Source organism: Gopherus evgoodei, chromosome 7 (assembly GCF_007399415.2).
Source record: "Gopherus evgoodei ecotype Sinaloan lineage chromosome 7, rGopEvg1_v1.p, whole genome shotgun sequence".
Taxonomy (NCBI): Eukaryota; Metazoa; Chordata; order Testudines; family Testudinidae; genus Gopherus; species Gopherus evgoodei.
In genome coordinates this window covers 1,574,846-1,599,014 of record NC_044328.1, presented here as the reverse complement: position 1 = coordinate 1,599,014, position 24,169 = coordinate 1,574,846, and the positions used below count along the sequence as shown (strand labels likewise).

General features: G+C 58.9%; 2 protein-coding genes across 2 annotated transcripts; both read left to right on the top strand.

Annotated features, from left to right (window-relative positions):
• Positions 1-1,285: 1,285 nt before the first annotated feature.
• Positions 1,286-16,173, top strand: LOC115654485 (M-phase inducer phosphatase 3-like). Its single transcript, XM_030568821.1, has 10 exons — positions 1,286-1,340; positions 1,958-2,019; positions 2,814-2,853; positions 3,725-3,774; positions 6,069-6,140; positions 6,714-6,776; positions 13,114-13,212; positions 14,559-14,692; positions 15,213-15,324; positions 15,514-16,173. Exons 1-10 carry the CDS (start codon positions 1,286-1,288, stop codon positions 15,697-15,699), a joined length of 873 nt encoding a protein of 290 aa, XP_030424681.1. The 3' UTR covers positions 15,700-16,173.
• Positions 16,174-18,087: 1,914 nt separating this feature from the next.
• LOC115655285 (phosphoglycerate mutase 1-like) lies at positions 18,088-23,945 on the top strand. Its single transcript, XM_030570561.1, is given in 5 exon segments — positions 18,088-18,214; positions 18,217-18,264; positions 21,087-21,361; positions 22,520-22,700; positions 22,965-23,945. Coding segments are annotated over 5 exon segments (762 nt in total). The 5' UTR covers positions 18,088-18,126; the 3' UTR covers positions 23,135-23,945.
• The last annotated feature ends 224 nt before the right edge of the window (positions 23,946-24,169 follow it).

Below are 24,169 nucleotides of genomic sequence, written 5' to 3'. Positions count from 1 at the left end.
CAGGGTGACAGCAGGTGAAGAGGGTGATGGCAGGCGAGGAGGAGGATGTCTGGTGACGGCGGTGTGAGAAGGGTGATGGCAGGTGAGGAGGGTGACGGCGGGTGAGGAGGGTGACGGGGGTGAGGAGGAGGATGGTGGGTGAGGAGGGTGACGGGTGACAGCAGGTGAGAAGGGTGATGGCAGGAGAGAGGATGGTGGGTGGCAAGGTGACAGCGGGCGAGGAGGAGGATGGTGGGTGGCAGGATGGCAGGAGAGGAGGAGGATGTCTGGTGACGGCGGGTGAGGAGGGTGACAGCGGGTGAGGAGGAGGATGGTGGGTGAGGAGGGTGACGGGTGACAGCAGGTGAGAAGGGTGATGGCAGGAGAGAGGAGGATGGTGGGTGGCAGGGTGACAGCAGGTGAGGAGGAGGATGGCAGGAGAGGAGGAGGATGTCTGGTGACGGCGGGTGAGGAGGGTGACGGCGGGTGAGGAGGAGGATGGTGGGTGAGGAGGGTGACGGCAGGTGAGGAGGAGGATGTCTGGTGACGGCAGGTGAGGAGGGTGACGGCGGGTGAGGAGGAGGATGGCAGGTGAGGAAAGTGACGGGTGACAGGAGGTGAGAAGGGTGATGGCAGGAGAGGAGGGGGACGTCTGGTGACAGCAGGTGAAGGGGGGGGTGGTGACGGCGCAGGTGAGGAGGAGGATGACGGGTGACGGCGAGGTGAGAAGGGTGATGGCAGGTGAGGAGGGTGACGGGGTGACAGCAGGTGAGGAGGGGTGACGGCAGGTGAGGAGAAGGATGTCTGGTGACGGCAGGTGAGGAGGGTGATGGCGGGGTGAGGAGGAGGATGGCAGGTGAGGAAAGTGACGGGTGACAGGAGGTGAGGAGGGTGATGGCAGGAGAGGAGGGGGACGTCTGGTGACAGCAGGTGAAGGGGGTGACGGCAGGTGAGGAGGAGGATGACGGGGTGATGGCGAGTGAGAAGGGTGATGGCAGGTGAGGAGGGTGACGGGTGACAGCAGGTGAGGAGGAGGATGGCAGGAGAGGAGGAGGATGTCTGGTGACGGCGGGTGAGGAGGGTGACGGCAGGTGAGGAAAGGTGACGGTGACAGCAGGTGAGGAGGGTGACGGCGAGTGAGAAGGGTGACGGGTGACAGCAGGTGAGGAGGGTGACGGCGAGTGAGAAGGGTGATGGCAGGTGAGGAGTAGGATGTCTGGTGACGGCAGGTGAAGAGGGTGACGGTGGGTGAGGAGAAGGATGGTGGGTGAGGAGGGTGAACAGGTGACAGCAGGTGAGGAGTGTGATGGCAGCAGAGGAGGCGGATGTATGGTGCCGGCGAGTGAGGAGGGTGACGGCAGGTGAGGAGGGTGACGGAGGGTGAGGAGGGTGATGGCGAGGTGGAGAAGGGTGATAGCAGGTGAGGAGGGTGACGGTTGACAGCAGGTGAGGAGGAGGATGTATGGTGCTGGCGAGTGAGGAGGGTGACGGCAGGTGAGGAGGGGTGACAGCGGGTGAGGAGGAGGATGGCAGGTGAGGAGGGTGACAGCGGGTGAGGAGGAGGATGGCAGGTGAGGAGGGTGACAGCAGGTGAGGAGGGTGACGGCAGGTGAGGAGGGTGATGGCAGGAGAGGAGAAGGATGTCTGGTGAAGCAGGTGAGGAGGGTAGACGGCGGGTGAGGAGGAGGATGGCAGGTGAGGAGGGTGACGGCAAGGTGAGGAGGGTGACAGCAGGTGAGGAGGGTGATGGCAGGAGAGGAGGAGGATGGCGGGCGGCAGGGTGCTCACAGGTTGCTCTTCCTGCAGCGGTCACCCCAAGGAGAAAGCTGAGGCTGTCCCCAGACACCCTGACTCCCCCGAGCCCCACTGGTCCCAGCCGCCGGCTCCCGCGGAACGCCCCCAGGTCAGCACCAGCCCCTCTGCACCACCCTCGCGCCCTGGGCCAGCGCCCCCCCACTGACCGGCTCTCTCTGTACAGGTGGTTGCCCTGGAGCCTGGCTCAGCCCCCCGGACCTGCAGCAGCAGCAGCAGCGAGGGCAGGTACCTGAGGGGTGGGGAGCGGGAAAGGGCAGGCCGGGGGCAGAGCAGATGGCCTCGCTGTGTCTGTACCAGGGGAGGGTTATTATGGGTCACTTGCAGAAGCCAGCACCTGGGGCGTGGACCCCTTTGGAACAGTGACGGGGTTGCTCTCCCACGGGGCCCCCAGCCCCTGCTGCCTATGGGTTCCACCTGCAGTACGTGCCAGGCTGCTCGCACCCCAGAACCCGCTGCTCAGGATGCCCGGCTTCTGACACCCCGGGGGGGCTGCTCCGCTGCCTCGCGGTGCCACCGCTCCCCCCCACGTAGCTCAGCCTGCGCCAGGCTGGCTCTTCCCTGCCCTGCCGCCGGCACCGAGCAGCCTCTGCTACCAAACCCGTCCACTCTCCCCCCACGCCCACGGATCCTCTGCACCCAGCCGCCCCTCCCGAGTGGTTTTACTGTATGTACTGGTGTGATAGCCCCCCCCCACTGCTCCCTATAGCACTCCCTGCTCCCCATAGCTTCCCCCAGTGCTCCCCATAGTCCTCCCACTGTGTGCCCCATAGCTTCCCCCCCACTGCTCCCATAGCCCCCACACTGTTCCCCACTGCTTCCCCCCACTGCTCCCCATAACTTCCCCCCCACTGCTCACTAGAGCCCCTCCAGAGCCCCCCAGCGCATGTAGTGCTCCCTTAGCTCCATTGGCACACGCAGTGCACCCCATAGCTCCCTGCCCACATTCCCTGTGTGCCCGGCCGGAAGGCTGCTGCTCCGCTGTGGCTGCTTCTCACCTTGGCTCTGGTTTCTTTTCTCAGCTGCAGTCAGATGTCCTCGCGCTGCATCCTGCCCTGCTCCGTGAGTACCCAGGCTGTGTCCGGGGGGCGCGGAGAGGGATCGTGCAGGGCATGGGCAGGGCCTGTGGGTCGCTGTCCTATCCCCCACCCCTGGGCCTGAGGGCACAAACACCGCCAGTCTGCAGCCCCAGCACCTCGCGCTGGCACTGCTGGGCACGCTCTGCACCCACTGGGTCGGGGCACCCATGGGCCTACTGGTGCCTGCTTGTTCCAGCCCCGAGGAGTGGGCACTGGGCCCCTTCAGAGCCTGCCTGGTGGGGAAGGAACCAGCCTTCGCGCCCCCCCAGTTGGCTCTTCTAGCCCAGGACTCACTGGGGACTGGGGGATGCCCAGGGCTCTGTGTGGGGTGAGGGCAGCGTGTTGGGCAGTACTGAGGGGTGGGTGAGGCTGCAACGCTAGCATGGGTTTATACAGCCTGCCTGGCAACGGCCCAAGCGCAATGCACAAGCGGCAGGAGGCCTGCGGCATTGGGCTAAGAGCAGGGGCAGGACGGACAGGGTCTGTCTCTGCAGCCCTGGCCCCTCTGCCTCATGACTGCTCCCCTGCACTGGCACCCCCCGCCACATGCACCTGCTCCAGCCCTGCACCCGCTCTGTGCCCTGCACCTGCCTCCATGCCTGGCCCCGCCCTGCACCCACTCCGTGCCCGGCCCCACCCTAAACTGCTCTGTGCCCAGCCCCACCCTGAACCTGCTCCGTGCCCGTCCTGCTCTGCACCCGCTCCGTGCCCCGCCTGCAACCCGCTCTGTGCCCCAGCCCCGCCCTGTACCCGCTCACACCATCTCCTGCTCTGACACCCAACGTTTTCCTTCCCCACTCACCCCATGTCTGGGCAGCCTGTCATGGCTCCCTCATTTCTGCACTCCCCCCCAGAGCAAGCGCCTGCGAGGAGCCAGCCAGGGCCAGGTGAAGGAAGTGCCAAGGTGTAGTGGGAGCGGTGCTGTCTGATCTGCCCATGGGGCATATTTGGGTAGCACGGCCGTGTGCTGGGGGAGAGACTGAGCTGGGAGGCTGGGGCGTCTGGGGTGCCTGCAATGCCATGCCACGGGGGTCACAACCTGGCACCTGCACACTCTGGCTGCCACCACCAGTTACTGTTCGCGGGGTGACCCCCACCCCGCAGTCCCAAATCTCCCCCAAACCATCTGCTCTCCCCTGGGCTGCTTCCCGAACAGCGGGCTGGTCGATTTCCTCGGGGTTTGACTCTTCCAGGCCCAGCGCTGGGCTGGGTATTCGTAAAGGACAACGCTCGGACGTCTGAGCACAAACACGAGCACCCGCCACTGTTGCGCCCACCGCTGAACTGCAGCAAGCAACAATCTTGGCCTAGGCAGGTTTCTCACCTGGCACCAGTTTCCCAGAGACTCCTGCCCCTGCTCTGAGATTCCCACAGCTCTGGCCCCTTTGGGGATGGATGGAAAATGGCTTTTGGTCTGGCTTCTGGCTTTCCCCCATCACTGCCCTGGTGCCCGCAGGCAGCCCCCTGGGGGTTCTGCACGTGCCCACCGGGGAGCCGACACCCTTGTGATAATTCAGTTCTGGCGGGGCCCAACTGAGCGTGCCAATTCAGGACCAATTGCTCAAACAGGGCAGTCACAGCCCTAGGCTGGGGTTTTCACCTCTAAGGCAAACCAAACCAGCCAGACAAAAAGGACTTTGGTTCACCCCACTGGCTAACCACAAGTCACACAAGCAATTTCCTTAGACACTCCAGACTCCTAGTATCACCACCAGTGCACCCGTCCTGGGGATGAATGGTTATGAAAACCAACATTCCAGTAAAGGAAAAAGGTTTCTCTCAATCCCAAAGGACCAAGCCCCAGACCCAGGTCAATATACACATCAGATCTTACCCACAAATCACGCTGTTGCCAATCCTTTAGAATCTAAAATCTAAAGGTTATTCATAAAAGGAAAAAGATAGAGATGAGAGCTAGAATTGGTTTTTAAATGGAATCAGTTACATACAGTGATGGCAAGTTCTTAGTTCAGGCTTGTAGCAGTGATAGAATAAACTGCAGGTTCAAATCAAGTCTCTGGAGAACATCCCCCAATGGGAATGGGTCATCAGTCCTTTGTTCGGAGCTTCAGTTTGTAGCAAAGGTCCCTCCAGAGGTAAAAAGCAGGATTGAAGAGCAGATGGAGATGGGGCATCAGCCTTTTATAGCCTTTCCCATGTGTAAGAACCGCTTTGTTCTTACTGTGGAAAATTACCGCAACATGGAGTCTGGAGTTCATATGGGCAAGTCCCTGCACTTTGCTGAGTTTACAAGGCATATCTGCCTCCTCTCAATGGGTCTGTTGTGTAGCTGATGGTCCTTAATGGGCCCATCAAGCAGGCTAGGCAGAGCTAACACCCCACTTGTCTGAGATTTTTCCCAGAAATACAGCACACATTTGGAATACAGACAATATACAGCCATACTCATAACTTCAACTACAAATGATACAGACCTACAGACAGCATATAATAACCAGCAACCCATACCGTATTTATGACCCCTTTTACATAAGATTTGGTGCCACTACAGGACTTTGGTTTGCAACCATGTTCTATATGGTCCCAGATTATATCAATAACATCAACAGCCCCCCCACGGTAGTTAAGGGCTGTCTACCCCCTCGCTAGGCTGAGGGCTTCATTCACTTGGTACGTCAATGGACCTTCAGCTCGCAGCACGACGCCCAGGCTGGGATGGGTCACGCATGGGACTTGACCCCTTTGGCTTTCGTCTCCCAGAAGCTGCTGTGGAGAAACCTGGCGACTTTGTTTCCCCAACCCAGAGGGCCAGCCCCAGGGAGGACATGGTCACCGGGGGGGGTGAAGAGGGTGAGGAGGAGGGAGTGCAGACCACCCAACCCTGCCTCTCTGCGACTCTGCTCAGCCACTTAGACCCCTGGGCACCTCTCCCCTCCGGTGCCCCTGGGGGAGCCTTAGCAGGGGCTGGAACTGCAGCCTGCTGGGGAACAGGGACATCCGGAGCTGGCAGGCAGGGCCCACCTGGCTCAGGCCGGGCTCAGGAACCAAGAGACAGAGCTGGTCGCTTTGTCCTGCTTCATGTGGGCACAGGGCAAGTCCCGCACCAGGCTGGCCAGGGGGGGGGCAGCGTGGCCAGAGAGAGCCAGGCGGGTGGTGCTGCTGGCAGTGGGGGCTGGATTTGCTCTCTCCTTCCTCCGTGTCTCTGACACTCCGGCTTCCCCTCATCCTCTCTCCCAGGGCAGTTCCGGCGTCTCTCCTGCTCCAGCCCCTGGGACGGATGGCAAGACCCTGACCGGGGATTTTTCAAGGGTGAGTGGATCCTACCCCTCCAGTGAGCTCACCACCCCCCAGCCCAATCGCTCCGCAAGGTCCTATCACCCAGGGCAGTGACCGAAATCCCCGCGCCCTGCCAAGAGCGCAGGCCCCATGTTCCGGCCCTCTCTTGGGGCCAGCGAGCCTGTGCTGCTCTCATTAGCTGAGTTGGTCTCGTCAGCTAGCATCCGCAGCCCTTCCCTTCCCGCGGGGGCACAGACCATCTGCCCATCCTCCTATCCCAGGAGGGTACCAGCTGCCCCTCGAGGGATGGTTTCCAGCTCCATGCAGTGAACATGCCTGCCCCCGGGGCCAGTCTGTGACTAAGGTGAACGTCTCACCTCTCGGCTCCAGGGAGGATAGGACGTGGAGGGGGTGGGCGGAAGGGGACATCCCGCTCCAAGGAGGGCAGAGCATCTGGGGGGAGCATCCCACTCACATGTGTGGTGGCAGGCAGGGGATACATATGTCCCTCCCCAGGGAGAGCAGGGATGTCCCTCCCCAGGGAGAGCAGGGATATCCCTTCAGCTCTGTTTTTGTGCCAATGCCTGTCTCTGTTGGTGCCCCCAGCCCTGCTCTCTGCCTCTGGAGGATGGCCAGCACCGGGATCTGCGTTACATCAGCCCCGCCACAGTAAGTGTGAAATGCACCCACTGCTGGGTAACAGCACGCGTGGACCCCATGCTTGTAAAACAACTCTTATTAAGAACCACAGTGCGGTGCAGCAGCCGCAGCTGGCATTCCAGCCATATGCACACAGACTAATGGCTGTCTGGGTGTGCTGGCTGTCTGGGCGTGCCGGCTGTCCAGCTCTACTCCCCTGCTGTCTCCGTTTGCTCCCCACTACTGTCCTCGGTCTGCAGCTACTCACAGGACCAGCGTCCCAGAACAGCTTGTAGCATTGCTCTTTGCCATTGCTGTGTGTGGCTACTGGCGGCTGGACCCCACTCTACTCCCCTGTATGTAGGGGACTTGGCTCCTTGGCTCCTCTGTCAAAGCGGCTGCACTATGCTGCCTGCGTGGCGTTCCCTGAACTGCTTCCCTCCTGCCCACTGTCCCTCTGCTGGGCTATAGCAGCCTGCCCTTCTAGGGAAGCAAGTCCAGTTCTCTGGCTCCTTCACTTTGCTGGGATCACTGGGAGTGACGCTGCTGTGATCCAGCATTGCCCTTCCTGTCTGCTTGGCCTTTGCCAAATGAGCTCAAACTAGCTATGGGAATAAAGGGAAACAAGAAGACTTTTTATCAATACATTAGAAGCAAGAGGGAGACCAAGGACAGGGTAGGCCCACTGCTCAGTGAGGAGGGGGAAACAGTAACGGGAGGCTTGGAAATGGCAGAGATGCTTAATGACTTCTTTGTTTCGGTCTTCACTGAGAAGTCTGAAGGAATGTCTAGTATAGTGAATGCTTACGGGAAGAGGGTAGGTTTAGAAGAGAAAATAAGGAAAGAGCAAGTAAAAAATCACTTAGAAAAGTTAGATGCCTGCAAGTCACCAGGGCCTGATGAAATGCATCCTAGAATACTCAAGGAGTTAATAGAGAAGGTATCTGAGCCTCTAGCTATTATCTTTGGGAAATCATGGGAGATGAGGGAGATTCCAGAAGACTAGAAGGGGGCAAATATAGTGCCCATCTATAAAAAGGGAAATAAAAACAACCCAGGAAACTACAGACCAGTTAGTTTAACTTCTGTGCCAGGGAAGATAATGGAGCAGGTAATTAAAGAAATCATCTGCAAACACTTGGAAGGTGGTAAGGTGATAGAGAATAGCTAGCATGGATTTGTAAAGCACAAATCGTGTCAAACTAATCTGATAGCATTCTTTGATAGGATAACGAGCCTTGTGGATAAGGGAGAAGCGGTGGATGTGATATACCTAGACTTTAGTAAGGCATTGATATGGTCTCGCATGATATTCTTATGGATAAACTAGGAAAGTACAATTTAGATGGGGCTACTATAAGGTGGGTGCATAACTGGCTGGATAACCGTACTCAGAGAGTAGTTATTAATGGCTCCCAATCCTGCTGGAAAGGTATAACAAGTGGGGTTCCGCAGGGGCTCTGTTTTGGGACCGGCTCTGTTCAATATCTTCATCAACGATTTAGATGTTGGCATAGAAAGTACGCTTATTAAGTTTGCGGACGATACCAAACTGGGAGGGATTGCAACTGCTTTGGAGGACAGGGTCAAAATTCAAAACAATCTGGACAAATTGGAGAAATGGTCTGAGGTAAACAGGATGAAGTTCAATAAAGATAAATGCAAAGTGCTCCACTTAGGAAGGAACAATCAGTTTCACACACACAGAATGGAAGGAGACTGTCTAGGAAGGAGTATGGCAGAAAGAGATCTAGGGGTCATAGTAGACCGCAAGCTTAATATGAGTCAACAGTGTGATACTGTTGCAAAAAAAGCAAACGTGATTCTGGGATGCATTAACAGGTGTGTTGTAAACAAGACACGAGAAGTCATTCTTCCGCTTTATTCTGCGCTGGTTAGGCCTCAACTGGAGTATTGTGTCCAGTTCTGGGCACCGCATTTCAAGAAAGATGTGGAGAAATTGGAGAGGGTCCAGAGAAGAGCAACAAGAATGATTAAAGGTCTTGAGAACATGACCTGTGAAGGAAGGCTGAAGGAATTGGGTTTGTTTAGTTTGGAAAAGAGAAGACTGAGAGGGGACATGATAGCAGTTTTCAGGTATCTAAAAGGGTGTCATCAGGAAGAGGGAGAAAACTTGTTCACCTTAGCCTCCAATGATAGAACAAGAAGCAATGGGCTTAAACTGCAGCAAGGGAGATTTAGGTTGGACATTAGGAAAAAGTTCCTAACTGTTAAGAGTGGTTAAACACTGGAATTAATTGTGTAGGGAGGTTGTGGAATCTCCATCTCTGGAGATATTTAAGAGTAGGTTAGATAAATGTCTATTAGGGATGATCTAGACAGTATTTGGTCCTGCCATGAGGGCAGGGGACTGGACTCGATGACCTCTCGAGGTCCCTTCCAGTCCTAGAGTCTATGAGTCTATGAGTCCCCTGGCTGCGTGCACTGCCAGGGCTCCTTCCCATTGCTGGGTGGGTACCTGGGGAAGACGTCTTCTGCTCCAATTCCCCTTTGGATGCTGCTGCAATGGGCTGCAGCCCTGCGTCAGGGAGGCAGACCTTGCAAAATGCACCGTCAGCTTCTTGATCACAATTCTCATCTCATATCCTCCAGATTGCCCACCGCCCACCTCCACTGGGCCGCGTAGTTCCTAGCATTAGCAGAGGGCAGGTCTGGTCCCACCTTTCCCCAGCCTGGGGATAGGATTTCCTGTAGCTGCAGTCTTGCTGTATTCTTTGCACAGCTCCCACGGATCCATGTACTGATCTCATTCACGCCTCGCCAGCAGGTCCACTCCCTGGCTTGTCTCAGGCAGGCTGCTATTCCCAGATCTTATAATGTCAGCTCCTAAATCTGCTGGGATTATTGCCCAGTCCCCTTTAAACAACCCCTGTCTTCTGCACCCAGCTCATCCCTCCATGGCAGTTGGGCAGCCTGCGCCTTGCGGCCTGGCCAACCCCGGAGCCTGAATCATTTCACTGCCTCCACCTGGCTGGACGGCCAGGAGCCCTCCATGGGAGAGGGGAAGGTGATGCTGTGGAGAGACTGTCCCACACAGCATCTGTGTTAGCTCTGCCTGCTCCGCAGACTGGCCGCCAGCAGCACCGTTCCTTGCCCTCACGTCCCAGCACTGGTGTCTCAATAACACGCGTTGCAGTCGCTTGGAGCACCTAGCCGCAGAGTGTGCTGTCTGTACGTGCTGCTGGTGATCAAAGGGAACCGCTGGAACCAGGCACCCCTGTCACGGAGTTTGGGGGAGACAGGGCCCTGCACCCCGGCTTCCTGCGATTCACCGGCCTCTCAGCCAGCCTGTAGAACAGAAGGTTTATTAGATGACAGGAACATGGTTTAAAACAGAGCTTGTAGGTACAGAGACCAGGACCCCTCAGTCAGGTCCATCTTGGGGAGGCAGGGAGACCAGAGACCTCTGGCCCGCTCCATTTCCCCAGCCAGCTCCAAACTGAAACTCTCCAGCCCCTCCTCTGCCTTTGTCCCTTTCCTGGGCTAGGAGGTCACCTGATCTCTTTGTTCTCCAACACCTTCAGTTGGCACCTTTGCAGAGGAGAGGCCCAGGTCATTAGTTGCCAGACAGAGTGTCGGCCATTCTCTGTGCAGACAGTATCACAGGGGCCCTCTTGGACTCTGCAACAATCACACACCCTGATCCCTCCACCTAGATACCTAAGAACTGCATAGGGGAGACTGAGGCACGCACACAGAATTCAGAGAAAACATTAAGAGCATTCCCACTTCATCACAGCCCCTCTCCTGTCTGAGCACATCCCCTTCCTGTGCCTGGCAGGGCTTGGCACCAGTGCTGCCCCTAGCCCTCCTCCTGAGTCCTCCCCTGCAGCTCTGGTGGCTCGGCAGGGCTGCGCACGAGGGGCTGTGATTTTCAGTGCTCTTTCCAGTGCCTGTACCCGCGCTGCATCACTGCTGTAGCTGTCGGATGGGCAGGAGCAGAATCTGCACAGACAGCTGCCCATTCCTCCACATTGCTGGACTCCTGCCACAGCCTTTGCTGTGGCATTTCTTACTGGCTCAGTTTTGCAGGGGCTGGCTGGAGTCCCTCAGAGATGAGCAGGTCTCCAGCGTAGGGCACCTCAGTTCCCCTCGGCTCACCTGAAATCTGTTTCCACGCCCCCTACACTGCTGCCCATAACTGGGCGCTTTTTCTTCTGCCTTTCACCGGACCAGGACGCCAGCACTGTCAATGCGTCTGTGTCCCTCAGTCCGGTCTCCTGGCTCCCTTCAGCTTGAGCCCAGGTCTGTGTTCTGCCCTCGTGCCTGTCACTGTTTTGATCCTTTCCCTGGATACTCAGCTGGCCTTGCTCTTTGGAGCATTTCTCTAGGGCTAGAGCCGTTTCCCTGTACACTGGAATCACGTGTCCCACCAACGAGCCTCTCACTGATTAGGGAACCTGTTATGTTTTCACAGCTCCATGTGCTCTCAGCTCCATACCTCAAGAGCACGGTTCCGGCTCCCTCCCAGCTCATTCCGTTTGGGGCCCCAGGACCAAACGCCTCCGTCCAAGCCAGTGTTTCATGCCTTGTTCCCAGCAACAGGGTCTCACGCGTCGCCTCCTTTCCCCCCAGTAGGACACTACAAAATCTCCCCCTTCGCTGCATCATCTCAATCCCCTCTGCCTAGTTCTCCATACAGACTCATTTCTGACACCTCCTGCCATGCCTGGGCAGAGGGTTTGCTGGCAATCCAGCTCTCTCTGTGCTCTGCGTCCTTCCAAGCTGTCTGTTTGCTCTGCTTCTAGCTGCTGCATCATTGGCCTGTGACTCATCCCTTGTTCTGTGCTGTGTCTCACTAGACTGACGCTGCCACCCGTGTGCTGGGGAGTGAACTAAAACTAAAGCGGCCCAGGCTCCATTATTTGCAGAGGAGCTGCCCCGGCAGCCAGCATTCTAGCCATGTGCCCACAGACTGACTGCCTGGTGCTTCTCCCATCTCTGTCCCCAGTCAGGAACTTCACAGGGTGAGGGAAACAGCACTTGCCCTAAAGCTGCTCAGTGTCCAAGCCCCTGCTCCTGCCCAGGCCCTCTCCTGCCTGCCTCCCTGCCACACACATAAAGACGCAGCACAAAGCCACACGCCTGACAGGCAGCAGCAGAGCCAGAGAGGATCCGGATCAAACAGAGCAGGCTGTAGGCAGGGAATGTGGTGCGTTGGTGGAGCTGGGAGTGAGCACTGTGTGGGGGGTGCGGGTCAGGATTGGGGGCATCGGATCAGCTATGTGTGGGGACCTTATGCCCCAGTGGAAACACGGACTCGCTGCTGGAGTGCCCTCGCGTGGCTGGGCATGGCACAGCCAGCTCTCCTCATCTAGAGCCCCTGCTGATGGCTGCTCCAGCCCAGCGGTTCTGCCTCTTCTCGTGACTCAGCCCTCCAGCCAGATCATGCTTAGTCCCGCCTTTCTGGGGAACTACATCCAACAACCGTCCAGTCTGCCGCCCCCCATTGGGGCCTGTACCCCCGCCCCGGGCTCCCACCAGTCCACGTCCCCTTCTCCGGGGCATCTTGCCGTCTTCCCCAGAGCAGGTAGGGGAGCCCAGGCCTGGCCTCTGTCCTGGGCTCCAGCCCAGGGGCCCTGGGGCAGGCAGTCCAGGGTCACTCCACAGCCCAGGGACCCCATGAGGGCAGGGGACTGGACTCGATGACCTCTCGAGGTCCCTTCCAGTCCTAGAGTCTATGAGTCTATGAGACTCCCGGCTGCTGCCTCTGTGGTCTTCTGCCTACCCAGCCGGTCAGCAGCCCTCTGTGGGTTCACCCTTCTCTCCAGCGTACACACCAAACCCGAGGTCTGCCTCGCCCTGTTCCTCCACTGAACCCCTCCCAGGGCTCTCGCTCTGCAAGCCCAGATCCTGCCCTTTCACCAGGGCTCCCCACCCCAGAGGCAGCTCGGGGTCTCTCCTGGCCTCTTGCCAGACACTTCCCTACTCAGGTGAGGGTCCCAGGGCAGCTCTGCCCCAGGGCTTCCTCCCCGATCCTCCTCCTCTCTCCAGCCTCGCCCCGCAAGGGACCGCAGAGTGCATCCCTCGCTCCCCACAGCCCCTTCTGCTGACCCTCTGCCGGGAGGTGCCCCGCACTGGGCCTGGGCCAGGCTCCACACGGGATCAGGAGTTAACCGGCCTCTCCTGCTCCAATTAACTCTTTCAGAGCCAGGATGGAGTACACACCCTCGCACCCCGGCCATGCGACCCTGCACCCTCAGCACGTTGACCAGCATGAATAAACCCATAACATGGGCCCAGCGCCTGATGCCAGGGGCCCTGGTGGCTGTGGGGAGGAGGAGCCCAGAGCTGCCATGACAGAGCCTCTCTGGAGCTCATCCCCCTCCCCATTTCAACCCCCCAGGTGGCTTCCCTGCTGTGTGGCCAGTTGGCTGGGGTGGTGGAGGAGTACGTGGTGGTGGACTGTCGCTATCCCTATGAATACGCTGGGGGACACATAAAGGTAGGAGATCCTGGCTCAACCGGTCCTGCCCCCAGAACTTCCCACAGGCAACCGGCTGCTGCTGGGCAGAGAGAGCCCCCACTAGGGTGTCACGAGAGCGGGCAGGAGCGCGGGGGGGGGGGGGAGGGCTCCTGGCTAGTCCAGTCCTGGCCTCTCCCAGCAGGGGGCGCTGTGGGGAACAGGGCAGGAGCTGGGGGGGCTTCCGGCTAGTCCAGTCCTGGCCTCTCCCAGCAGGGGGCGCTGGGGGAACAGGGCAGGAGCTGGGGGGGGCTTCCGGCTAGTCCAGTCCTGGCCTCTCCCAGCAGGGGGCGCTGTGGGGAGCGGGGCAGGAGCTGGGGGGGGGGCTTCCGGCTAGTCCAGTCCTGGCCTCTCCAGCTGGGGGCGCTGTGGGGAACAGGGCAGGAGCTGGGGGGGGCTTCGGCTAGTCCAGTCCTGGCCTCTCCCAGCAGGGGGCGCTGTGGGGAACAGGGCAGGAGCTGGGGGGGGCTTCCAGCAGTCCAGTCTGGCCTCTCCCAGCAGGGGGCGCTGTGGGGAGCGGGGCAGGAGCTGGGGGGGCTTCCGGCTAGTCCAGTCCTGGCTCTCCCAGCAGGGGGCGCTGTGGGGAGCGGGGCAGGAGCTGGCTGAGGGGGACCTCCTGGCCTCTCTCAGCAGGGGCGCTGTGGGGAGCGGGGCAGGAGCTGGCTGCAGGGGGGAGCTTCTGGCTACTCCAGCCCTGGCCTCTCCCAGCTGGGGGCGCTGTGGGGAGTGGGGCAGGAGCTGGGTGGGGGGAGCTCCCAGCTACTCACAGCAGGGGGCGCTGTGGGGAGCAGGGCAGGAGCTGGCTGTCGTGGGAGCTACCGGCTACTTCAGTCTTGTCCCCTCCCAGCAGGGGGCGCTGTGGGGAGCAGGGCAGGAGCTGGCTGTCGTGGGAGCTACCGGCTACTTCAGTCTTGTCCTCTCCCAGCAGGGGGCGCTGTGGGAGTGGGGCAGGAGCTGGCTGTGGGGGGACCTCCCGGCTAGTCCAGTCCTGGCCTCTCCCAGCTGGGGGCGCTGTGGGGAGCGGGGCAGGAGCTGGCTGTGTGGGGAGCTCCCAGCTACTCCCAGCAGGGGGCGCTGTGGGGAGCAGGGCGGGATCATGAAATTATTAAAATCCTATAAGCATTATGCAGGATCCTGGGCTGCCCAGTGGTTTAGCCTGGGGTGAAGGGGGCAGGGGCCATGGCACTTTGCCAGCCGCCAGTTGACCCCATCTATGGGATGCTCCCCAGCCCTGAAGATGGGAAAGGAGCCCTGAGCCCTGGTCCTGCCTGTGCTGCCTGCTGCCCACCCTCACCGCTGCACCCTCTGACCTCCTTGCTCTCATGCAGGGTGCCCTGAATCTGTACCGAGAAGAGCAGCTGGCGAGATGGTTCCTGCCGGATCCCTTGGGCACGACCCTGTGCCCCCGCAGCAGTGTCCTGATCTTCCACTGCGAGTTCTCCTCTGAGAGAGGCCCCCAATTGTAGGTGCCTGGGGGGCTTGCCCAGCTACCCCCCACGCTCATCCCCCTGCTGAGGTCTCTGTGATAGGGAGGAGCCGCAGAGTTGGGGACACTGGGACGCCTCCCCGGCTGAGATCAAGTGGCCCCCACACAACCGGGCATGCCTGGCTCCCATCCCAGCAGTGCTGCGCATCCGGGGGCCCCTCGCTGCTCCACTCCCAGGGCAGCAGTGGCAGCCATGGCTGGGTTGCAGATGCCCCCCGGAGGATCTATGTCCTATCGGGACGAGGCCAATGCCTGGCTCTGGCGGCTGGGGCTGGCCAGTCTTGCTGGCTGCAGGCTCCATTAACCCCACAGTGCCTCCCACAGCTGCCCCCTGCCACAGTTCCTGTGCCCATGACCCCTCTTGCCTTCACGAGCTCACTTCTGCCAGTCAGACTCACCCACTCCTGCCCCGTCCTGTGGCCCCTGTGAGTGCAGGAGGTCCCTAGAGTGACAATGGGGAGAGGCTCAGTGGTGAAATCCCTCTATCATCGGGCAGGTGCCGCAGCCTGAGGAGAATGGACCGAGATGCCAATCGGTACCCAGAGCTCTGGTACCCAGAGCTGTATGTGCTACGTGGTGGCTACAAGGAGTTTTACCAGCACTTCCAGGTACCTAGGGGGCTGTTGCAGAGGAGGGGGTGGCATAGCCTATAACAGAACTCAGGAGTCCTGGCTCCCAGCCCCCTGCTCTAACCACTAGACATGGAGAGAAATCAGGGGTCCTGGCTCCCAGCCCCAGCTCTAATCACTAGGCTCCATTTCCCTCCCCAAGGGAAGTGTCACATGCTCTCTCTCTAGGATCTCTGCGAGCCGCAGGGCTATATCCACATGCGACACAAGGACTTCCGAGCCGAGCTTAGGAACTACCAGCGGAGGAAACAGCCTTGGAGCCTGCGCAGGATCCGCAAGGAGCTTTTCAAGCCCCTGTCCCAGGGACTCCCTTCCCATAGCAATATCCCTGACTCACAGCGAGGTACCCACTAGCCTCACTCCTTGCCTCTGAAATGGAGCTGCTCCTTTCCCATTTGGCAAGTCAGACCTTCCCCTGCTGGCTGCCCCTGGAGCTCCAGCATCCCAGCTGTAGTTTAAATCTCTAGCCTTTATGGCTGCAAAGAAAACCTTCAAATATGGCTCTGTCAATGACCTTGATGCAGTGACGTCTTCCTGAATCTGCAGGCAGCCTGAAATGATAGCTCTGTGAGGTTGAACTGCTCCATTCAGCTCGCTGGATGTTGACTTGATGTCAGCGTTGTTCAGTTTTTCATTTCGGACGCAGAGACACAGGACGGGGAGGAGCCATAATTTCATGGAGACCTGTGCAATTTGCCTTTATTGGTGTCACATTTTAGTGCCTCAAAAGGGTGGAGTTTGGACTGTGGGTGGAGTTTGAGTGCACATCACTCCTTCCCCTCCAACTGACCTCAGCCCCTGCCCCAGGGCAGTGATTGACAGGCACTTCCCCCCAGGGCTGCCTTCAGCCCCCTCCCCTCCTCTCGCTCCCTTCTTGCCAGGCAAATACAATAAAAGTGCAGCAGTGTGAGTAAATTAAACCTGGACTGATGCAGCAGCAGCTTTAAGGCCTGGCTCTTTGTGGCCACCTCGGTCTCCTCTTGTTCCCTCCTCATGTTCTCTGACATTTCCTTTTACTCTCGCCTCCCTCCTTCCCTCCACACATGCTCCTCCCCTCTCCTGCTGAGCCACCCCTGGGAAATCACGCCTCACCAATCTACTAGAATTCTCTGAGGGGGTCAACAAGCATGTGGACAAGGGTGATCCAGTGGATATGGTGTACTTAGATTTTCAGAAAGCCTTTGCCAAGGTCCCTCACCGAAGGCTCTTAAGCAAAGTGAGCTGTCACGGGATAAGGGGGAAGGTCCTCTCACAGACTGGTAATTGGTTTAAAAGACAGGAAACAAAGGGTAGGAATAAATGGTCAGTTTTCAGAATGGAGAGAGGTAAATAGTGGTGTCCCCAGGGGTCTGTACTGGGCCCAGTCCTATTCAGCATATTCATAAATGATCTGGGAAAAGGGGTAACCGGTGAAGTGGCAAAATGTACAGATGATACAAAACTACTCAAGATAGTACTAAAGTCCCAGGCAGACTGCGAAGAGCTACGAGAGGATTTCACAAAACTAGGTGACTGGGCAACAAAATGGCAGATGAAATTCGGTGTTGACAAATGCAGAGTAATGCACGTTGGAAAACATAATCCCAACTATACATATAAAATGATGGGGTCTAAATTAGCTGTTACCACTCAAGAAAGAGATCTTGGAGTCATTGTGGGTAGTTCTCTGAAAAATCCACTCAATGTGCAGCGGCAGTCAAAAAAGTGACCAGAATGTTGGGAATCTTTAAAAAAGGGATAGATGATAAGACAGAAAATATATATAAATCCACAGCATGCCCACATCTTGAATACTGTGTGCAGATGTGGTGGCTCCATCTCAAAAAAGATATATCGGACTTGGAAAAGGTTCAGAAAAGGGCAATAAAAATGATGAGGGTTATGGAATGGCTGCCATGTGAGGAGAGATTAATAAGACTGGGGCTGTTCAGCTTGGCAAAGAGATGAGTAAGGGGGGGGCTAGGACAGAGGGCTATAAATCATGACTGGGTGGAGAAAGTGAATAGAGAAGTGTTGTTGCTCCTTCTCATAACGCAAGAACCAGGGGTCGCCCAATGACATTAACGGGCAGCAGGTTTCAAACAAAGCAAAGCGGCGCAGGCGATCTGTGGAACTCCTCGCAGGGGGCTGTAACAGGGCGCCGAGATGCACTCAGTCCAGGGCCGTGGCCCCCGCCTCTCTGCCTGGGGCTGGGGGGGCCAGGGGCTAACTGCCTGGATCGGCGCGCCCCGGGGGCGCCTGGCACTGAGGGACACGGGGCTACGTGCACTACGGGTCTGACCCCCCAGCACCCCTGGGCCCAACCCCGGCTACACCGGCGGAGGGGGCGGGGTGGAAGCCCCGGGGAAATTTATGCGGCGTCTCTGATCCACACTTTACGGTAACAGTGTCTCGGCCGTAGTGACGTCACGGAAGCAAAAGATCACGTTGCCCTTCACGTGCGCTCCGTGCTCTTCGTGCGCCTAGACGGCCCTCCAGGACGCATGCGCCACAGCTTCTTGTCCCCATTGCGCATGCTCCAATTGGCGCGCTTGCTCCGGAGAAATGCTGTGGGAACAAGGAAGAGGGTGCGCATGCGTCTGGCCCTGCTCGCGGTAAAGGCTCGAGGACGCACGAGCGAAGCGCATGCGTGAAAGGCTCGGGGACGAGCTCTCCGGCGGGCGGGCAGAAGGACGCGGAGGAGGAGCCAGTGTGACTCGGGCGCGCGCGCATGCGCAGTGCGCGGGGGGGGGCGCGCCGCGCGGCTTTGGTGCAGTCCGGCTCGAGCGCCGCAGTCCCGCCATGGCCGCGCACCGGCTCGTGCTGCTGCGGCACGGCGAGAGCGCCTGGAACCTGGAGAACCGCTTCAGCGGCTGGTTCGACGCCGAGCTCAGCCGGCCGGCAGCCAGGAGGCGCAGCGCGGCGGGGAGGCGCTGAGAGGTACCGGCCGGGCCGGGGGGGGCGGTACTGACCCGGGGGGGGAGCGGGACCGGGCACTGCCCCGGGGGTGGAGTTACTGGGGCGGCGGGGAGGCGCTGAGAGGTACCGGCCGGGCCGGGGGGAGCGGTACTGCCCCGGGGGGGGAGCGGGGCCGGGGGGGAGCTGGACCGGGGCCAGGGGGGCGGTACTGACCCGGGGGGGCGGACTGGACCGGGGGAGGAGAAGAGGAAGGGTCGGTACTGGCCCGGTGGGGGGGAGGGGAGCGGTGTTGGGGGGGCGGTACTGACGGGGGGGGGCGGTGCTGGGGGTGGAGTTGCTGGGGCAGCGAGGCCGGGGCTCCGTGTGGGGCGGGCAGCAGCCGAGGCCCAGCCAAAGCCTGTGGGGCAGTGGGAAGAGTGGAGCCCATCTCCCCCCCCCCCCGTCCGTGCTCAGGGTGCCCCAGGCACGTGCCTGGCGTGGCGAGGGGCCACCCCCTGCCTGGGGTGCTGGCCTTGGCTCCGTCCGTGCAGCGCGGCGCTGTGGGTCAGGAGGAGCGGGCTCTGGGTGCCCAGCGCAGGCTGCGTTCAGCGTGAGTAAAAGGGAGATGATCTTGGCCCGAGTCTCTGCCAGGGCACAGCCTGGCCCCTGTTGAAGGGGGTCGGAGCTGGGAGCTATCACGGGGCTGCGCTTTGGGCCCCCAGGCTGTAAGAATCTTGCCCATACAGGAGCTGCTCAGCCCGGAGTCCAGGGTCCCATTTCCAGCTCTGCCCTTGTGACCTTGAGCACGTCTGTCATGTCTCTGCCTGTCTGCAAAATGGAGTGGGACTTGCCCATCCCCATGGAGGGGGGCTGTTCTGGCCCTTAGGCGGAGTTATCCCTGGATGCTGGGAGAGCCCAGCTTCATTGAGATAAAGCGTTTGGAGCCCCTCTGAAATATGGTGCGGAAGGGCTGTGCTTTATCCCCTGCACCTTGCTTCCCCAGCAGTGTAGTGACCAGTTCCCCTCTCCCATCCCTCACGTGGGGCTGCACCGCTGTGCAAGATGCTCTGCTCTGCCAGGACTTCTCTCTCTCCGTGGCGCTGAGTCATTCAGGAGTGGTGCTCCTGACGGTAAGTCTCAGCCATGACTGGACACAGCCCTCTTCTCTCTGGGGAGCAGGGAGAAAGAGCATGCTCTGGCTGTGGGTTACAAGTGCTGGCGTGTTCCCTCCCCACAGCCCTGTGAGGGAAGCAGAGTCATTGACAGGAAATTGCAGGACCTATTTCATCCTTTTGCTTGCTAGACTCAAAATGAGACAATAGGCAGCAGAGTGCCTGATTCATTCCTCCTGCAGATGGAACCAGTGCAGCAGAATGTGATAGGCGCTGGCCCAGCATGTCCTTGGGTGGGACAGAGCATGGTTTATCTAATCACATTGCTGGAGTGTGTGAAGCAAAAATGTTCCAGAATAAAAAACGTCTGAGCAAATCTGTGCTGAAGCTGCTCTGGGAAGTCACAGCCCGTGCTGGTTCTCACGCAGGTTGGCCAATCTATCCTGGGCACCGGAGGGATGGGAGAACGTGTGCAGTGTGATCCTGGGTGAGATGAGTCGAGTGCCAGGCAGGCACCAGCAAGCTGCACTGCCCTTCCGCTGCACCCTGGAACCCAGTCAGCAGCCTTGCAAAACCCTAATGCCTCTTCTCAGAGCCCTGGTTTGTTCAGCGTGTTGTGGGGCAGGCACACTCCAGGGGAGAAGTCGGCCTGGCTTTCGGAGGAGCTGCATTGTCTACCAGGAGGAGGGGATTTCTGAGGCAGTGGTGGGGGTGGAGCCCCCAGGTTCCTGTTGACTCTGGCTTCTGCAGGCAGTGTTCCCTAGAACTAGTCACCTCCCGCTGTGTGGAGCTGTCCTTTGTACTCTGCTGGCTGACAGCTGACATGCCTCTGGAGGGGAGGCCTGGCCTAGCACAACTGCCAGCACTGCATCATGCTCCCACTATTCTGGCCTATGTGGGGGTATGGCTTGGTCCTGAGGGCCCTTGGCCACCCACCCAGTGCTGTGTAGGGCCACAGCTTCTAGACACTCTTGTGTTGTTGAGATGGATTCAGGCCAGTGATAGAGCTCCTCTGGTCGGGGAGGGGGCTCTCAGAGCCCCTCTCTCCAGTCAGCCCTGCCCTGTGAACCTGCGCTCTCCCCGCATGCTCCCCAGAGCTCTGGAGAGGAAGCAGTGGCTGCCTGGGTCTCCACCACACTGAAGTTACATAAGTATCCTGTCTTTCCACTTCAGAGAGCTGAGCTGCCTTGTGATTGGTAGGCAGAGCTCAGCCAGGCTGTGGAGGGGGCACATTTGCCCTCATCAGGCATTGGGGAGAGCAGAGCATCTGCAGTGAAGCGTCAAGGACTCAGCAGCTTAAAGCCCTTCTGAGGCAAAATATTCCCTTTCCGTGGTACCCTGTGACTCGCGGGCTGGTCCATCAGGCTGGTCCAGCTGCTCAGCCAGAGGACAAATCAACGCAGGCCCGAGACTCCCCGATGATGGGAGCTAATGTGACCTCCCAAACCTGAAGCCGTGGGTGGATCCGATTCACTGCCAGTGGGCGATGCCCATACCTCATTGCCTCTGGTCGAATCTTGAATGCACCGGAGGCCTGCTGGGGCTGCGCATCCCGGAAAGGCTAGGGCCAGGGAGTTCTGGGGACCAGTGCATTCTTGGTGGTGGGGAGACACAGCCTGATGTCAGAGCCTGGCTTGTTGGACTAAAAGAGGGAAGTGCTCCCAGCCTGAGACTCCTGGCATCTGCCCTTTCCCTCCTTTGCCTCTTGTGGTTACTGTGCACTGATGGCCTCGGGCTTCTGATCCCTTCCAGATGCTGGCTACGAGTTTGACATCTGCTTCACCTCTGTCCAAAAGCGGGCAATCCGCACTCTCTGGATAGTGCTGGATGCCATTGACCAGATGTGGCTGCCTGTGGTGAGGACCTGGCGCCTCAATGAAAGGCACTATGGTGGCCTGACAGGCCTCAACAAGGCTGAGACAGCTGCTAAGCATGGGGAGGCCCAGGTGAAGATCTGGAGGCGTTCCTATGATATCCCACCACCTCCCATGGAACCGGACCACCCTTTCTACAGCACCATCAGCAAGGTAAGATGGGGCCCTCGCAGCTCTGCCTTCTCCCGTCTCCCCACAACAGCCAAATGTGGGGCCTCTGGGCTGGGTAGACGGTTGGCTGGCACGAGGGTTGCTGTTCTGTGGGCTCCTGTGTGAATAGGGGGTAGGGGGTGCTACTGCATAGTCCTGACTGGAGCGAGGTGACATTTTGGGGGTGAATACTTTATTTGCTGAAAAATGCAGCTTTGGGTCGACCAAAACTGTGCAGAGATTTGACAAATCAGGTTGGCCAAAAGAACTATATGCGGGTTGAAACGTAGCTCGTTTGGCTTCCCAGAGGGGAAACAACATGGGGATGAACTTGAAAATTGTTTTGGGTCGAACAACGCATTTCATTGTTTTGGCAAAAAAAACCAAACAAAACAATAATTGTTTTAGGACCACCCAAAAGGAAGTCTTTTCCCAGGTGTTTTTGTTCAATGGTCAAACCAGACAGTCCTTGGCCCAGCACCAGTCCTCTTCCCACGGCTCCCGGTCTCCCAGCCTAGGGCTGGGGTGGAGGGGCACTTGGCACGGCCCTAGGCACCCCCCATTGTGGTCTCTGGCACGCAGCTGCACCCTGACTCCATGTCACCAGTGGCTGTAATGATCTCACTGCTGCCTGGTCTCAATCTCTGCTTGCTGTCCCGTGCCCTGAGAAGAGACTGACTCCACTAGGCACTGCACAGGCAGGAGGTGGGAGCCCTGTTATGCCGTTAATCATTACAGTCCCGTGTAGCTCCCTGAGGTGTTTGCTCTGCAGTGAAACCCTGCTCCGAGATAGGGGCCTGCAGCCCCCCGAGTCCAGTTGACAGGTAGGTGAATGTTCGCTAGCCATGGGAAACGCACAGCAATCCAGGTGAGGACCGGGAACTAGAAAAGGCTTCCTGGGTCTGAGTCACTCTGTAACGGACTTGGTTGCCCTGCAGAGCTGGGTTGTGTGTTGTGGCTCTCCCTCTTCTCTCCCCCCTGCCCCCCCCCACAATCCTGTGGGGACACAGACCAGGAGAGCAGAGTGGTGGGTGGGGCTCCCTGCAGGAACTCCCAGTGACCACATCGGGGGCAGCTCACCATGAGCCCAAAGCCCTTCACTAGCTAGGCATTGCTGCCCGTGTCCACGGTGACTGAGGGCTATTGGTGATTGTTCCCCAGGACCGTCGTTATGCTGACCTGACCGAGGACCAACTGCCGACCTGTGAGAGCCTGAAGGACACCATTGCCCGGGCCCTGCCCTTCTGGAATGAAGAGATCGTGCCCCAGATCAAAGAGGGCAAGCGAGTTCTCGTTGCCGCCCATGGCAACAGCCTGCGAGGGATTGTTAAGCACCTGGAAGGTACGGCAGCCTCATGCTCTCAGCTGCCTGCGAATTGGTGGGGCTATGGGCTGGCTTGGCCCCAGGGTCAGCAAGGTGCTGGCACCTGCCAGCATGTGTGTCTAATTGAACTCCGGCCCCTGCCTGCCCCTTTCCCCACCCAGCGACCCCTCCCCTGGTGTTGCTGGGACTCTGCTCCCTGCTGCTCTCACAGCCCTGGGTCGGGCAGCACCCTGCTGAAGGAGCAAGTGTGGGGCTCGGTGGGTGACTGTCTTGTGTTTGCAGGCATGTCCGAAGAGGCCATCATGGAGCTTAACCTGCCCACTGGCATCCCCATCGTCTACGAGCTGGACAAGAACCTCAAGCCCATCAAGCCCATGCAGTTCCTAGGGGACGAGGAGACTGTCCGCAAGGCCATGGAGGCTGTGGCAGCTCAGGGCAAAGCCAAGAAATGAAGGCAGGTAGTGGAGGCTTGTGAGCAGTAGATGAGCCCCTTCCCACCCCTCCCCTGCACACACTGCCCACAGCCATAAGAACCGAGTACAGAGCCAGCTCCCTGGGACCTGCACCCCTCCACAGACAACCCTGCAACCCACAGGTCAGCTAGACCGCAGAGACAGCGGGAGCCTCTCCTCAGTAGCCAGGCGGTACCCGCCTCCACAAGGCTCCAGCGCCCTGGGCTAGACAGGGACTGTGTAAGGTATTGGCCAACCCAGGCATTCCCTAGACAGTCCCCTGGGCCTTCCCAGCTGTGCTTGGGGAGCTCTTGTCATCCTCATGAGTTTTACTGTTCCTTGACGGTGTCATTCCAGGCCTGTGAGTGAGGGGTGAATGCTGCTGTGAGTCAGGGACCAGTCTTCCTCTCATGCCCCTGGGGATTTGTCCCCGTTTACTTCTTGGAAAGCCCCATGTTTGGGGTGCTGCCTCTGTAGCGGTGTTCACGGCGTGGGGGAGCGCACTAGCCAGCAACTGTACCTAGCTCCCCAGGGCCAGCTCTTTAATTTAATGCCTTCTACCACAGACTGGGGAGGGGAGTGTATGGAGTGTGGTGTCGAGCTAGCATCGGCCCTGCCCTTGAACTTCTGCTGCCACAGCTGCCCCCTTGCCTGCTGTGTAGTGCTAGTGATACATGCTCCTGTATGTTAGCCCAGCACTTGTGTACCTGGCCTTGGCCTCGCTGCGTGCCTGGGTTTGCACTGGGTCTAGTGTAACTGTCCAACAGTAGCGGTTGTCTCGTTCAGTACAATAAAGGAGTGATGTGCAATAGCTGCTGTCTGTCGTGTCCCTTGGCAGGGCCAGCACAGAGGCAGTGATAGAACTGGGGGGAGTCCGTGACACCAGGTACACACACATGCACCATTACGCCCTTTGTCTACCCCAGCTGGGCTTTGAGTCCTTATAGGGTTGGTTTCCCATTCCTCCTCCTCCTCCTGCCATGGCACAAAGTCTAGTCTCCCCTTCCCTTAGCCACAGGCCCTCCAGCTGCTCCT